The sequence below is a fragment of the Globicephala melas genome, chromosome 12 (genome assembly GCF_963455315.2).
Source record: "Globicephala melas chromosome 12, mGloMel1.2, whole genome shotgun sequence".
NCBI lineage: Eukaryota > Metazoa > Chordata > Mammalia > Artiodactyla > Delphinidae > Globicephala > Globicephala melas.
In genome coordinates, this window is record NC_083325.1 from 10,180,678 (window position 1) to 10,191,601 (window position 10,924).

The window sequence follows — 10,924 nt, forward strand, 5'->3', positions numbered from 1 at the left end:
TCGTGACAATGGTCCTGTTCCTCTTTGGCAGTCTCACGCCTCCTTCCTGCCAGTCCAGCCTTGTTCCTTCCCTGTGCACAGAAAGGGTCTGAGTCTCTAGTACAGGCCCATCTGTGCCGTGAGATGGCAGGGTGGGTGTGGATGGTGAGACAAAACATCTCCTTCGTGTTAGCCTGAGGGAGCCCTGATCTGAACACTCTGAGACCTTTTGAGGATAGTTGGCTCTTTGGTGGGACCAGTCGGGTGTTGGGGGGGAAAGCTTTGATCTGAGCCAGCCCCCAGATTCCAGCCCTGGTTCTCACCACTGCCGGCCTGGGTGTTGTCTGTCTGTCCTGGGGTGGGGGGATGGGGCTCACTCCAGGAGCCCCTGGTTGTGGCCCAGATTCCAGTACCTCCTCCATCCTTCTTCCTCTCCCCAGGTCAGGTTCCTCTGGAGAGAGAGAGAGGCAGAGGCGGCTGGTTCCCAGATGTTATAGACCCCGTGGACACCATGTTGGAAGCCAGACTCCAAAGCCAGCAGAGAAGCAGCCAGCATGGTCGGGAGGTAGTGTAGCCTTTCCATTCCCAGGACACCCTCTGCTCTCCCGCCTCCCGTCCTGTGCCTCTCACTACCGGAGCCTCCCTCCCTCTGCCAAGGACTTTGAGTCCTCTCATCTCTCCCTGTGGCCCTTTTCCAGGCCAGCCTGTGGTCCTCAGGTTTGGGGATGAAGCTGGAGGCTGTCACCCCTTTCTTGGGGAAATACCGCCCCTTTGTGGGTCGCTGCTGCCAGACCTGCACCCCCAAGAGCTGGGTGAGTGATGGTAGAGCCAGGCCCTACCTTGTGAAGCTTGATTCTGGGAGCCATGGCTCCCACGGCCTTGGGAAGCAGCTTCCTTTATGTCTCCCAACCCAGCCCTCCCCTGCACCTGCCTCTGCTGTCTTTCACGGAATGGGCGCACTAGTATTGGCTGGTTGTTGGTCCGGGGCTGGCTCTTGGCTCCCAGGCCTGGGAGAGTTGGGTGGGGAAGTGTAAAGGGGCCTGAGAGGAGGTGTAGAGCACGGCCAGAGGGCTGGGGTCTGACTATGCCTGCATGAGTCCTGCTGTTCAGTTTTGGGGACACTGCCCACTCAGAGTCAGTGAGCACTCAGCACATGCTTGCAGACCTCTGTGTGTCGGTGCCGTGTGCTGGTGCTGATGGGACCCAGGGTTCTGGTGGGGATTTAGGCTACATGTTCTCTGCTGTGGATGAGAGAACTTCTCAGAGACTTCAATACGCTCTTCTCCAAGAGGGTGATTCTACAGAGGATGCAGCCCTTCCATTTTGACCGTGGAACCCTCTTTCCTAAGTGAGCTTCAGGATCTGGGGTCAAACATCTTTTGGGAACTGCTGTGCTGTAATCCTGTCTCCTGGTAAACTCTATAGTCCATCAGGCAAAGACCACAGAAGACAGAGCAGGGGCTTTCCTTTGCGGGTTTGCAAAGGCCCCCCCAAGGACATGCTGTCCCTGCCCCTCTTGGGCAGGAGTCCCTCTTCCACAGAAGCATAATGGATCTAGGCTTCTGCAGTGTGATCCAGGTGAAGGAAGAGAACACCAGGTAGTCAGAGCTGGGGGTGGGGCAGGGTGGTGGGCAGGGCCCTTGGGTGCAGGGCTGCTGGGGCCTTGCTTTGTGGTATCATTTTCTTTCTTCCTCTGCTCCAAACCCACAGGTGGGGACAGGCAGCCCTGGAGCTTTCCTGCAGTTCCTTCTGTGAGCTTTCAGGCCCTGGGCCTGCACCCTGCTCACTGGGGGGAGGGGTAGGAATAGGCCACAGGTGGGCAGGTGCCGCCTCTTCCTGCTCCATGATAAGCCAGGCTCAGGTGTTCCCAGTCCGTGGGGCTAGGGTGACCCCTTCCTGATGGAATGCCCTCTGTGGGCCCTAGTCAGGGGCGGGCCCGCTGAGAGATCTACCCCCTGCTCGGGGGCTGTGCCCAGGTTTCGGGGCTGGCTGGTTCGGAGGCTCTGCTATTTCTTGTGGTCCCTGGAGCAGCACATACCCCCCTGCCAGGATGCCCCACAGAAGGTCGTGGAAAGCACTGGGTGAGGAGGCAGGGACTGGGGTCTGGCTGGTACTTCTGGGATCCTTGAAGGGATGATAAAGGCTGTAGGCAGGGCTGATTGAAAGGGCTGGTTTCTAGAGTGTTAGCTTGGTCTGGGGCCCTTCCTTAAAGATGGAGGGTGAAGACTGGAGGCTGTGCCCTGGGGCTTCTGTGGGGCTGAGGGAAGTGAACTTAGGCCTGCTCCAGCCTGACACCACTGCCTCTCACACCACAGGGTTCAGAATGTCATCCTAGGGAGGGCCCCAGGAGGGGCTGGGGAAGGCCAGGTGCCCAGCCACGTGAAGAGAGAGGTACAGCGCATCTTGGGCCACATCCAGGCCCCACCCCGCCCCTTCCTGCTCAGGTAACTCTGTACTGAAGGGTGTTTTGGGCTGGGGCCTCTGCCCTTTGGGAGGGAGCGTTGGCTGGGCTTGGGTAAAGACTAGACTCCCCTCCTGGGGAGCTGGGTGTTATATTTACCGGTCTGAGTAAGCCCCTGATCTGGACATTGTGAGACCTTTTGAAGACAGCTGCCTTCTCAGTGGGACCAGTTGGATAAGGGGCAGGGGCTTTGATCTGAGCCAGCTCCCAGGTTCCAGCCCACGTTCTCACCACTGCTGGCCTGGTGGTGTGTATCTGTCCTGGGGGTTGGGGCTTGGGGGTCACCCCAGGAACCCCTGGTTGAGACCTAGACTCCAGTACCTTCTCTATCCTTCCACCTTTCCCCAGGTCAGGTTCTTGTGGAGAGAGACAGGAGGTGGCTGGTTCCTCCATCTTATAGGCCCTCCTCTTCCCTCCCATATTCATCCTGCTGTCACTACCTGCTCCCTCCTGATCTGTCCTGCACAGGTCTGAGCTCCTCTTAGATACAGGACACTCTTCTGGGGAAATGGAGGGATGCACAGGTTAGAGTGAGGAGAGATACACACGCCTGCAAGAAGGACAGAACAAGGGCTAGGACTGAAAATACCTGGAGGGGAGGAAGGGACTTGTAAGCCAGGGACAAAAGGGGGAAAGGAGCCAGCCTTGGGGAGGTGAGGATGTGAGGGAACAGTTCTACCAGAGGGAAGAGCATGAGCTGTGGCTGCAGGAAAGGGCCAGGTTTGCTCAAGTAGCTGATGTGGTCGGAAGCTGGCAAGTGAGGGAGAGAGTTGTTGGAGACAAAACTGAGAGGTAGAAGGGACCAGATATGCAGGGCCATACAAGAAGTTTGGATGTGACTTCCAAGTGCGGTGAAAACCAATGGAAAGGTTATAAGCAGAAAATAACAAGATTAATTGAGGTCACGAGTAGAGAACAGATCATCTGGGGAGGCTGTTTTGTTAGTCCAGGTGAGACTAATGATGGGGGATGGGCGTGACAGTAGAACTTAGGAAGACGATGGAGAGACCAATATGAAATTATCAGGACTCACTGATGGATTGGAGGGTTGCAGTGGGAGCAGTGAGGGGGAAAGGGGAAGCTGCAGGAGAGCTGGGTTTCTGGCTGAGCACCTGGTGGTGTGGTTGGAGGGGAGGGGGCAGGCTTGGGGAGGAGCAAGTTTGGCCCACAAAAGGTGTTTTGGACATAAAGAGTTTCTGATACCTGACATGCTGGTGGAGACACTGAGGCAGCTGCTTATATATATATGAGTCTGGAGCTCAGAAGAGAGATTGGGGCCAGGAACGTGTATTTGCAGAGCTTTAGCACATAGATGATGCTTCAAGCGGGGGGATGCTTGAGTCATTGAGGGAAGGAGGGCACAGGGCTGCACATGTCAGGCTCGGCTGTGTTGAAAGTGCTAAGAGGTCAACTGAGCAAGGACAGGAAGTAGAGGTTGTTGGTGACCTACGACTAGCCCTCCATGTGACAATTCTTTGGCTTTTTCGAGACTTCCAGTCCCTTGACCTGAGCACCTTTACACCAGCCATCAGTCCCCCCTCCTGTCTTTCCTGCCCCCCAGGCCTAGCTTCGATTCCAGGGCTCCTTGTGAGGAAAGTGCTCTTGTGAAGGAGTCACTGGGTACAACCCAGCTGTGTTTGAACCCAGCTACCTGCCTTCTCTGCACCTAAGCAGCCAAATGTCACTAGGGAAACACACTGGGTGGACCTGTTTCCTTTATAAGTGTGATTCTCAGAGGGGCACACTGCACTCTCCAAGGCTCCAATCTAGACTGCTCCTTCTCTAACTTATCCACTGTTGACCAAGCACCTCATGCTTCATGGAGGAATAGGAGCCATCAGATGAGGACATGCTGTGTGTCCCGCACATCTCCATGCTGCCTGTGTCCACGCTTCTGTCCTCATTTAAAGCCAGTCCTCACATTGGGCCTCTGGACAACCCCTCCCCAGAGATTTTGCCCCTTCAGCCATCTCCTTTCCTTCTTGTATCACTAACTCCTCCCTTTTTAGTTTACTTTTCCCAGCAGTTTGCAGAGACAAGGCCGGGTTATGCCTGGAGAGAGTCTTGGTTCTCTGGTCACCTTTGGGGTAAAAGGAGGCAGGGAGATGCTTGGAGGCTGATACGAGGCAGCTGCGCCATGAGGTCGTCTTGGGAGACGGCAGCACCTTGCCGGCGCAGGCTCTGCTGTCAGGCCCCCCTGCTGGTCCCAGCACCCGCACTTAGCTTTCTCTCTCTTATCCAGCAGCTTCTGTGACCTCTCTGAACCTCACTTTCCTCTTCTGTAAAGTGGGGACAGTAGTAGTGCCCACGGTAGAGGAGTTCTGGCCGGCCCTCTGGGCTGCCGTGGGCTGCCTCGTGGGCCACGCCCTGCCATGCCTCAGACTGGGCGCTGCTCTCCAGGCTGGTCAGCTGGGCACTGCTCCGGATCCTGAACTGCCTCTTCCTGAACGTACAGCTGCACAAGGGCCAGATGAAGATGGTCCACAAGGCCGCCCAGGCAGTAAGGCCCACCCTCCATTGGGACGGGGATGGGATGGCGGGGACAGAGGAGCAGAGGCTAGGCCAAGCCCTGAGTCGGGACCAGCCCTATCAGCTGGTGGGAAAAATCCGGTGCTCTTTGACGACCTTCTCTTTGTGTCTCACGGTCCTGCTCCCATGAGGCTTCCTCTAACAGCTTTTCATCATGGTCTTAACGACCATTACGTCAATGCATTACCTTAAAAGCTGTTGACAGAGCTCCTCTGCCTTTGGGAGATGTGCTCAGAGGAAGAACTGCTCAGCTGAACCCTCCCTCCCTCCCTCCCTCCCTCCCTCTGGGGCTGCCCTGGGGCTGTAGGCACTAGGTTTTGGCTCCCTGCATCTTCAGGGTGGGGGGCGGATTGGCACTTCCCTTTGGCTCTCCCTGGAGCAGGGCTCGCCGCTCGTCCTCCTCTCTACCCACAAGTCACTTCTGGATGGGATCCTACTGCCCTTTGTGCTGCTCTCCCAGGGCCTGGGCGTGCTCCGTGTGGCTTGGGATCCCCGCACCTGTTCCCCCATCCTCAGGTAAAAGTCTTGTGCCTTTAGACATACAAGGGAGAGGTCCCCAGGCCAGGACAGGGGTGTGTGGGGATGTCAGGCGGTATTCTGGCGGCAGCTCCCCGGAGGCCCTCTTCCTGGCCCCTCTGCTCTCAACTTTGTGCCACCCCAGCTTGTGGGGCTCAGACGGAGGGTCAGCTATGGGCTCTAGGACCATGCCTGGCCTCAGCATGTTCAGGCAGGACCCAGGCTGGCCCTGTGTGGACCAAGGCTCTCACTAGCCTCCTGCTTGGTCCCATCTCCTGAGCGCCTTCCCTCATCTGCCCTGTGCCCCACAGAGCTCTGCTGAAGAAACTTGGGGGACTTTTCCTGCCCCCAGAGGCCAACCTCTCCCTGGACAGCTCTGAGGGGGTCCTTGCAAGGGCTGTAGTCCATGCGGTGAGTGCTATGCCCAGTGGTTGTTTATGGGGCCAGGGTATGGGGGCCTGTTGCTGTTCTGGCTTTGACACCTGCCTCCCCCCACCCACTTCCAGGCTGTGGAGCAGCTGCTGGTCAGCGGGCAGCCCCTGCTCATCTTCCTGGAGGAGCCGCCTGGGGCTCAAGGGCCTCGGCTGTCAGCCCTGGGTCAGACGTGGCTGGGACTGGTGGTGCAGGCGGTCCAGGTGGGCATCGTCCCAGATGCTATGCTGGTGCCAGTGGCCATCACCTACGACCTGGTTCCAGATGCACCCCGTGACACATACCACGTGAGACCCCCCTGCCCTGGGTACCTAAGTGGACACCATCTCCAGAGAGGAGGCACAATATTGTGTCTGTGGCTGAGTTCCCCTCAGGGCTTGGCTAAGTGGGGAGTGCAAAGGAATTTCAGCCCCACAGTCATTGTCCTGTGGCACCTGCTAAGGCTGTTACAGTTATCCTCTCATTTCATACTCAAAAGACCTTGCTAGGGAGGGATTTCTCCTGTTTCACAGGGGAGAAAATGAGCTTGGAGAGGTCATGGTCATATAGCAGTTTGGGCCCAAGATGAAGTTGAGCAGAAAGCGTGCTCCAGGCAAGCTGGCTCCCCCAGCCCCTTTCTCCCTGCAGGCCTCGGCCCCTCTGGGGCTGTGGACCGGAGCTCTGGCTGTCCTGTGGAGCCTGCGAGGCTGGGGCTGCAGCCGCCGAGCCTGCGTCCGTGTGCATCTGGCCCAGCCCTTCTCCCTGCATGTATGGACCCCATTGGGCAAAGCTGGGAGTACCTGGGGTCTGTCCTAGGGCTTCTGGCGGCCTGGCCCTCAAGGCCACTTCAGGGGTAGTGTTACCTACTTCAGATGGGCTGTATGCAGGTTTCCTGGTGGGCCAGGGCAGACCACCTAAGAGCCTTGTCCTGGGCAGGAATACACCGTCAACGCCAGAAGCTGCTGGGGCAGCAGGCAGACCCTGGAGCAGCTGCTGCAGCCCATCGTGCTGGGCCAGTGGTAAGGGCAGAGGAAGATGAGGGTCTCAGGGGCAAGGCAGGCGGCTCTTAGGCCCTAGCTCATGAGCTGGCACCCTCTCCTCCCAGAACCACAAACACATCACCAGCTCCAGCCTTCCCCCACCAAATAACTTGGGTCATCTCAAACCGTGCCAGGCACCCTCCTCGCCTGTAAGTTGAGTGTGGGTTATGGCACACAGGCCTGGAAAGGACTAGGGTTACACAAGCCACCTCTTTCGGGGATAGGAAACGCCCTCACGTTTGAGAAAGCTCTGGGCTCCCCCATGATTGTTTTTAGGTTTGGTCCCTTCATCTTGTGATCTGTGTCTCTATCCCAGTACTGTCGTCCCCGACACTGAGAAGGTGCAGGAGTGGACCCCAGTAACCGGGCCCCTTCTGGCCCTGAAGGAAGAGGACCAGCTGTTGGTCAGGAGGCTGAGCTGTCACGTCCTGAATGGTGAGGGGAACCTCGGTCTGGCCTTTGAGGGAGGTTCCTGAACACTCTTTCTCAGAGCTGGCCAGTTGTCAGGGCCCTCCTTTCCAGGTGGGTTTCTGCACCTGCCCCCTCTTGTGTGGCCCACTTGGGACATGTGAAGAAGAGTGGAACACCTTCCCCTGCCCCTGAGGAGGGGGCCAGCCAGGGAGGACGTGATGGAGTCGCTAAGTGAGGCCACACAGGTGGCCGCCCAGCCCGGCCTCAGGCGCGTCACTTCACTCTCGAGGTGACATTAGCTGAACTGAACAATGTATGTAAGGGACGAAACAGTGCCTGGCACAGAGGGGGCTCTTAACAGCACTGTTACTACCATCTTCTCAAGTGTCCCTTCTGTGGCAGACTGTGGGTTGGTGGGTAGTAGATCTGCAAGAGGCAGGGACGGTCCCTGAGCTCCCAGCCTGGCTCTCAACATGTATTTGGTAAACGCCACTTCTCCACTGGGGAGGGTGGCACCCAAGGACCGAGCCTGCTCTCCCCTTCCCAGGGGTGGAGTCGTATGGGGGTGTGTATGTGGCTGCTGCCAGGGAGGTGTGTGCTGGACTGGGAAGGCTTGCCTGGTGATGGAGGGCCTGGGCTGTCAGGCCTCCGCCCCTGAGCAGCACCCCTGCACCTCTGGCCCTAGCCTGCGTGGCGAGCTCGGCGGTGATGAGCACGGCCATCATGGCAACGCTGCTGCTGTTCAAGCACCAGAAGGTAGGGCACGGCGGGGTGGGGGCCTGGGGGAGGAGGCGTGGCCCTGCTGCTGAGCCCCTCACTGCCCACCCAGGGCGTGTGCCTGTCACATCTCCTGGGGGAGTTCTCCTGGCTGACAGAGGAGACGCTGCTGCGTGGCTTTGACGTGGGCTTCTCAGGGCAGCTGCAGTGCCTGGTGCAGCACACGCTGAGCCTGCTGCGGCCGCACGTGGCCCTGCTGCGCGTCCAGCAGGGGGACTTGCTGGTGGTTCTGCGGCCCGGCCCAGGCCTCGCGCACCTGGCACGCCTGAGCTCCGAGATGCTGCCCGCCTTCCTGAGCGAGGCCGTGGGTGGTGAGTCCCTAGGGCCTGGGATGGGTGGGATGTGTGTAGGGGTGAGGGGACTAGCTTCCTTCCTCACGGTGGGATGTGTGTAGGGGTGAGGGGACTAGCTTCCTTCCTCACGTTTGGTGCCTCCTCCCCCAGCCTGTGCCGTGTGGGGGCTGCTGGTGGGCAGGGTGCTGCCTGAGGGACCCTGGGAGCTGCAGGGCATCGAGCTGCTGAGCCAGAACCAGCTGTACCACCAGATCCTGCTGCTGATGCACTTGCTGCCGCAGGAGCTGCTGCTGCTGCAGGTCAGGCCTCTCCCACCAGCCCAGCTCAGTCCTGGGCCTCCCCTTCTTGGCTGTAGGAGAGGGCCCATGCTTGCCCGAGCCCTGACCCTAAGATGTGCTGCGGCAGTAGGTCTGGTCTCCGTCTCTGGCCAGGCCCCTGCCTGGCTCTCCTGAGGCCACATGGGTGCCTCTTTCTCCCCAGCCCTGCCAGTCTTCCTACTGCTACTGTCAGGAGGTGCTGGACCGCCTCATCCAGTGTGGGCTCCTAGTTGCCGAGGAGGTAGGAAGGGCAGCTGGAGACAAAGCCCCTGCCCAGGGTCTGGCCTCCTTCAGCCTCCCACCGAGTGACAGCGGCCCCAGCTCCTCCTCTGGCTCGTGTGTGTGTGTGGGGGGGGTGCGTGCGTGTGTGTGTACAGCCCCTGGCCTAGCAGAGAGAAACCTGGTTCCCGCCTCGCCACTCTCCGCCCTGGGACTTGTCAGACCGCATCTGCCCTGGGCTCGTGTGTAGCTACAGTGACAGGACTGGACAAATGCACCTGAGGGTTTCTGCATAAGCCCCGCCCTCCACATTTCTTGTCCACGGGGGCTGTGGCCCTTGAGGGTGGGTGCTCACTTCCTCTCACCCCACAAGTTGGCTCCGCAGCTGTGATGGTCTGGTGTGGCCTGGGGCATTCTCCTGGGCTCCCCAGGTCTGCGTGTGCTGGTTTCACCTCCCTGGCTGGCCATGCGCCCGGCCTGGGGGCCTCGGGGCTGAACCTTGGCCAGCCTGACAGGGACCAACGGCTCCCATGGCCCTCAGACCCCAGGCTCCCGGCCAGCCTGCGACACCGGGCGGCGGCGTTTGAGTGCGAAACTGCTGTGGAAACCAAGTGGGGACTTTACCGACAGTGACAGCGACGACTTCGAGGAGGCTGAGGGCCGGTACTTCAGGGTGCGCTGGGAAAAGCCATCAGGGGAGGGGGCCGTAGGGAGGCAGTGGGAGCTGCCCTCACCCTGGCCTGTCCCCCTCCAGCTCAGCCAGCAGTCACGCTGCCCTGACTTCTTCCTCTTCCTCTGCCGCCTGCTCAGCCCGCTGCTCAAGGCTTTTGCGCAGGCTGCCACCTTCCTCCACCGGGGCCAGCTGCCAGATACTGGTGAGGCCCGCGCGACTGCGGCCGTCCTGAGGAGAGGCTGAGCGCTCAGGGTGGGGGCCCTGCCTGCGTGGGGGCCCCAGGCCTCAGACCTCTCTCTCCCACAGAGTCGGGCTACGCGGAGCAGCTGTTGCGGTTCTTAGAGGCCACCGCCCAGGAGGAAGGGTTCTTCGGTGAGTCCCGAGCAGCCAGCCCAGGCCCTGGGAGGCGAGGAAGTTTTGCTGGTGGCTGCCTCCCCCTAGTGGGCAGTGAAAGCCCAATTCCAGGAAGGCCGGCTGAGGGGTACAGAGAAGGCCTTTGGGTCCAGCTTGAGCCCTATCCTTTGGTTGTCCCGTCCTTAGACAAGAGGAGAGGAGCTGGGCCCCGGAGCTCCCTTCCATAGCCTTCACTTCTCTTTCCTCCAGAGTGTGTGGACCCAAATCTCGCCATCAGTGCCGTCTGGACCTTCAGAGACCTGGGGGTGAGAGGGGCCAGTCTCTCCGCCCTTCTGTCCCCCTGCCTCCCACTCCCATACCCTGAAAGAGCTGCTCAGGGAGCCCAGCTGTACCCACCCTGGGATTTCCCCAGCGTCTCCGAGTAGGTGTGGTGATTGATAGTAGTTGTTGGAGAAGGTAGGACAGTTTTCCTGCCCCTCTCAGTCTCCCAAACCCCTGGGTCATTCTGCTCCTGGGTGGGGCCCTGGGGGTGTTTTGAGAGGCAGCGTTTGCCCTCAAACACCAAGGCTTACGGGGCCACAGGTCTCACTGCAGTTTTCCAGGGGAGGGGCACAGCGCCCGTGGTGAGCGCTCAGAGCCCTTCTCCGTGGCCCAGGTGCTGCAGCAGATGCCCAGCCCTGCAGGCCCCATGCTCCACCTGTCCCCCACCTTTGCCAGCCGGGACAATCAGGAAAAGCTGGAACGGTTCATCCGGCAGTTCATCTGTAACTAGAACTAGGAGGGGTCAGCGTTGAGACCTCCCAGCCCCAGAGCACAGCTGTGCCCTGGAGCCAGAAGGCTGGCCTGGGAGGAGCTGCAAACCCTCAGCTGGACTATAACATCTTTGAGGTCTGACTGCCCCTCGCCATCTCCTGCTTTCCGCATCCTCTGGTGTGATAAACGAG

General features: G+C 59.6%; 1 protein-coding gene across 1 annotated transcript; it reads left to right on the forward strand.

Moving 5' to 3' along the window:
- The first annotated feature begins 279 nt into the window (after positions 1-279).
- LOC115843169 (glycerol-3-phosphate acyltransferase 2, mitochondrial) lies at positions 280-10,888 on the forward strand. The gene is made up of 21 exons (XM_030838966.2): positions 280-544; positions 678-791; positions 1,504-1,577; positions 1,956-2,060; positions 2,295-2,423; positions 4,841-4,940; positions 5,352-5,485; positions 5,797-5,896; positions 5,992-6,204; positions 6,545-6,664; positions 6,833-6,915; positions 7,253-7,371; positions 8,033-8,103; positions 8,177-8,435; positions 8,568-8,716; positions 8,898-8,975; positions 9,495-9,626; positions 9,708-9,828; positions 9,933-9,998; positions 10,230-10,285; positions 10,636-10,888. The coding sequence occupies exons 1-21, from the start codon at positions 491-493 to the stop codon at positions 10,750-10,752; spliced, it is 2,394 nt and encodes a 797-aa protein (XP_030694826.1). The 5' UTR covers positions 280-490; the 3' UTR covers positions 10,753-10,888.
- Positions 10,889-10,924: the final 36 nt, after the last annotated feature.

Coding starts and splice junctions, on each gene's coding strand:
- LOC115843169 (XM_030838966.2), top strand. CDS start 491: ATGTTGGAAGCCAGACTCCAAAGCCAGCAGAGAAGCAGCCAGCATGGT. Junction 545..677: donor GCAGCCAGCATGGTCGGGAG/GTAGTGTAGCCT, acceptor GCCCTTTTCCAG/GCCAGCCTGTGGTCCTCAGG. Junction 792..1,503: donor CCTGCACCCCCAAGAGCTGG/GTGAGTGATGGT, acceptor CCTCTTGGGCAG/GAGTCCCTCTTCCACAGAAG.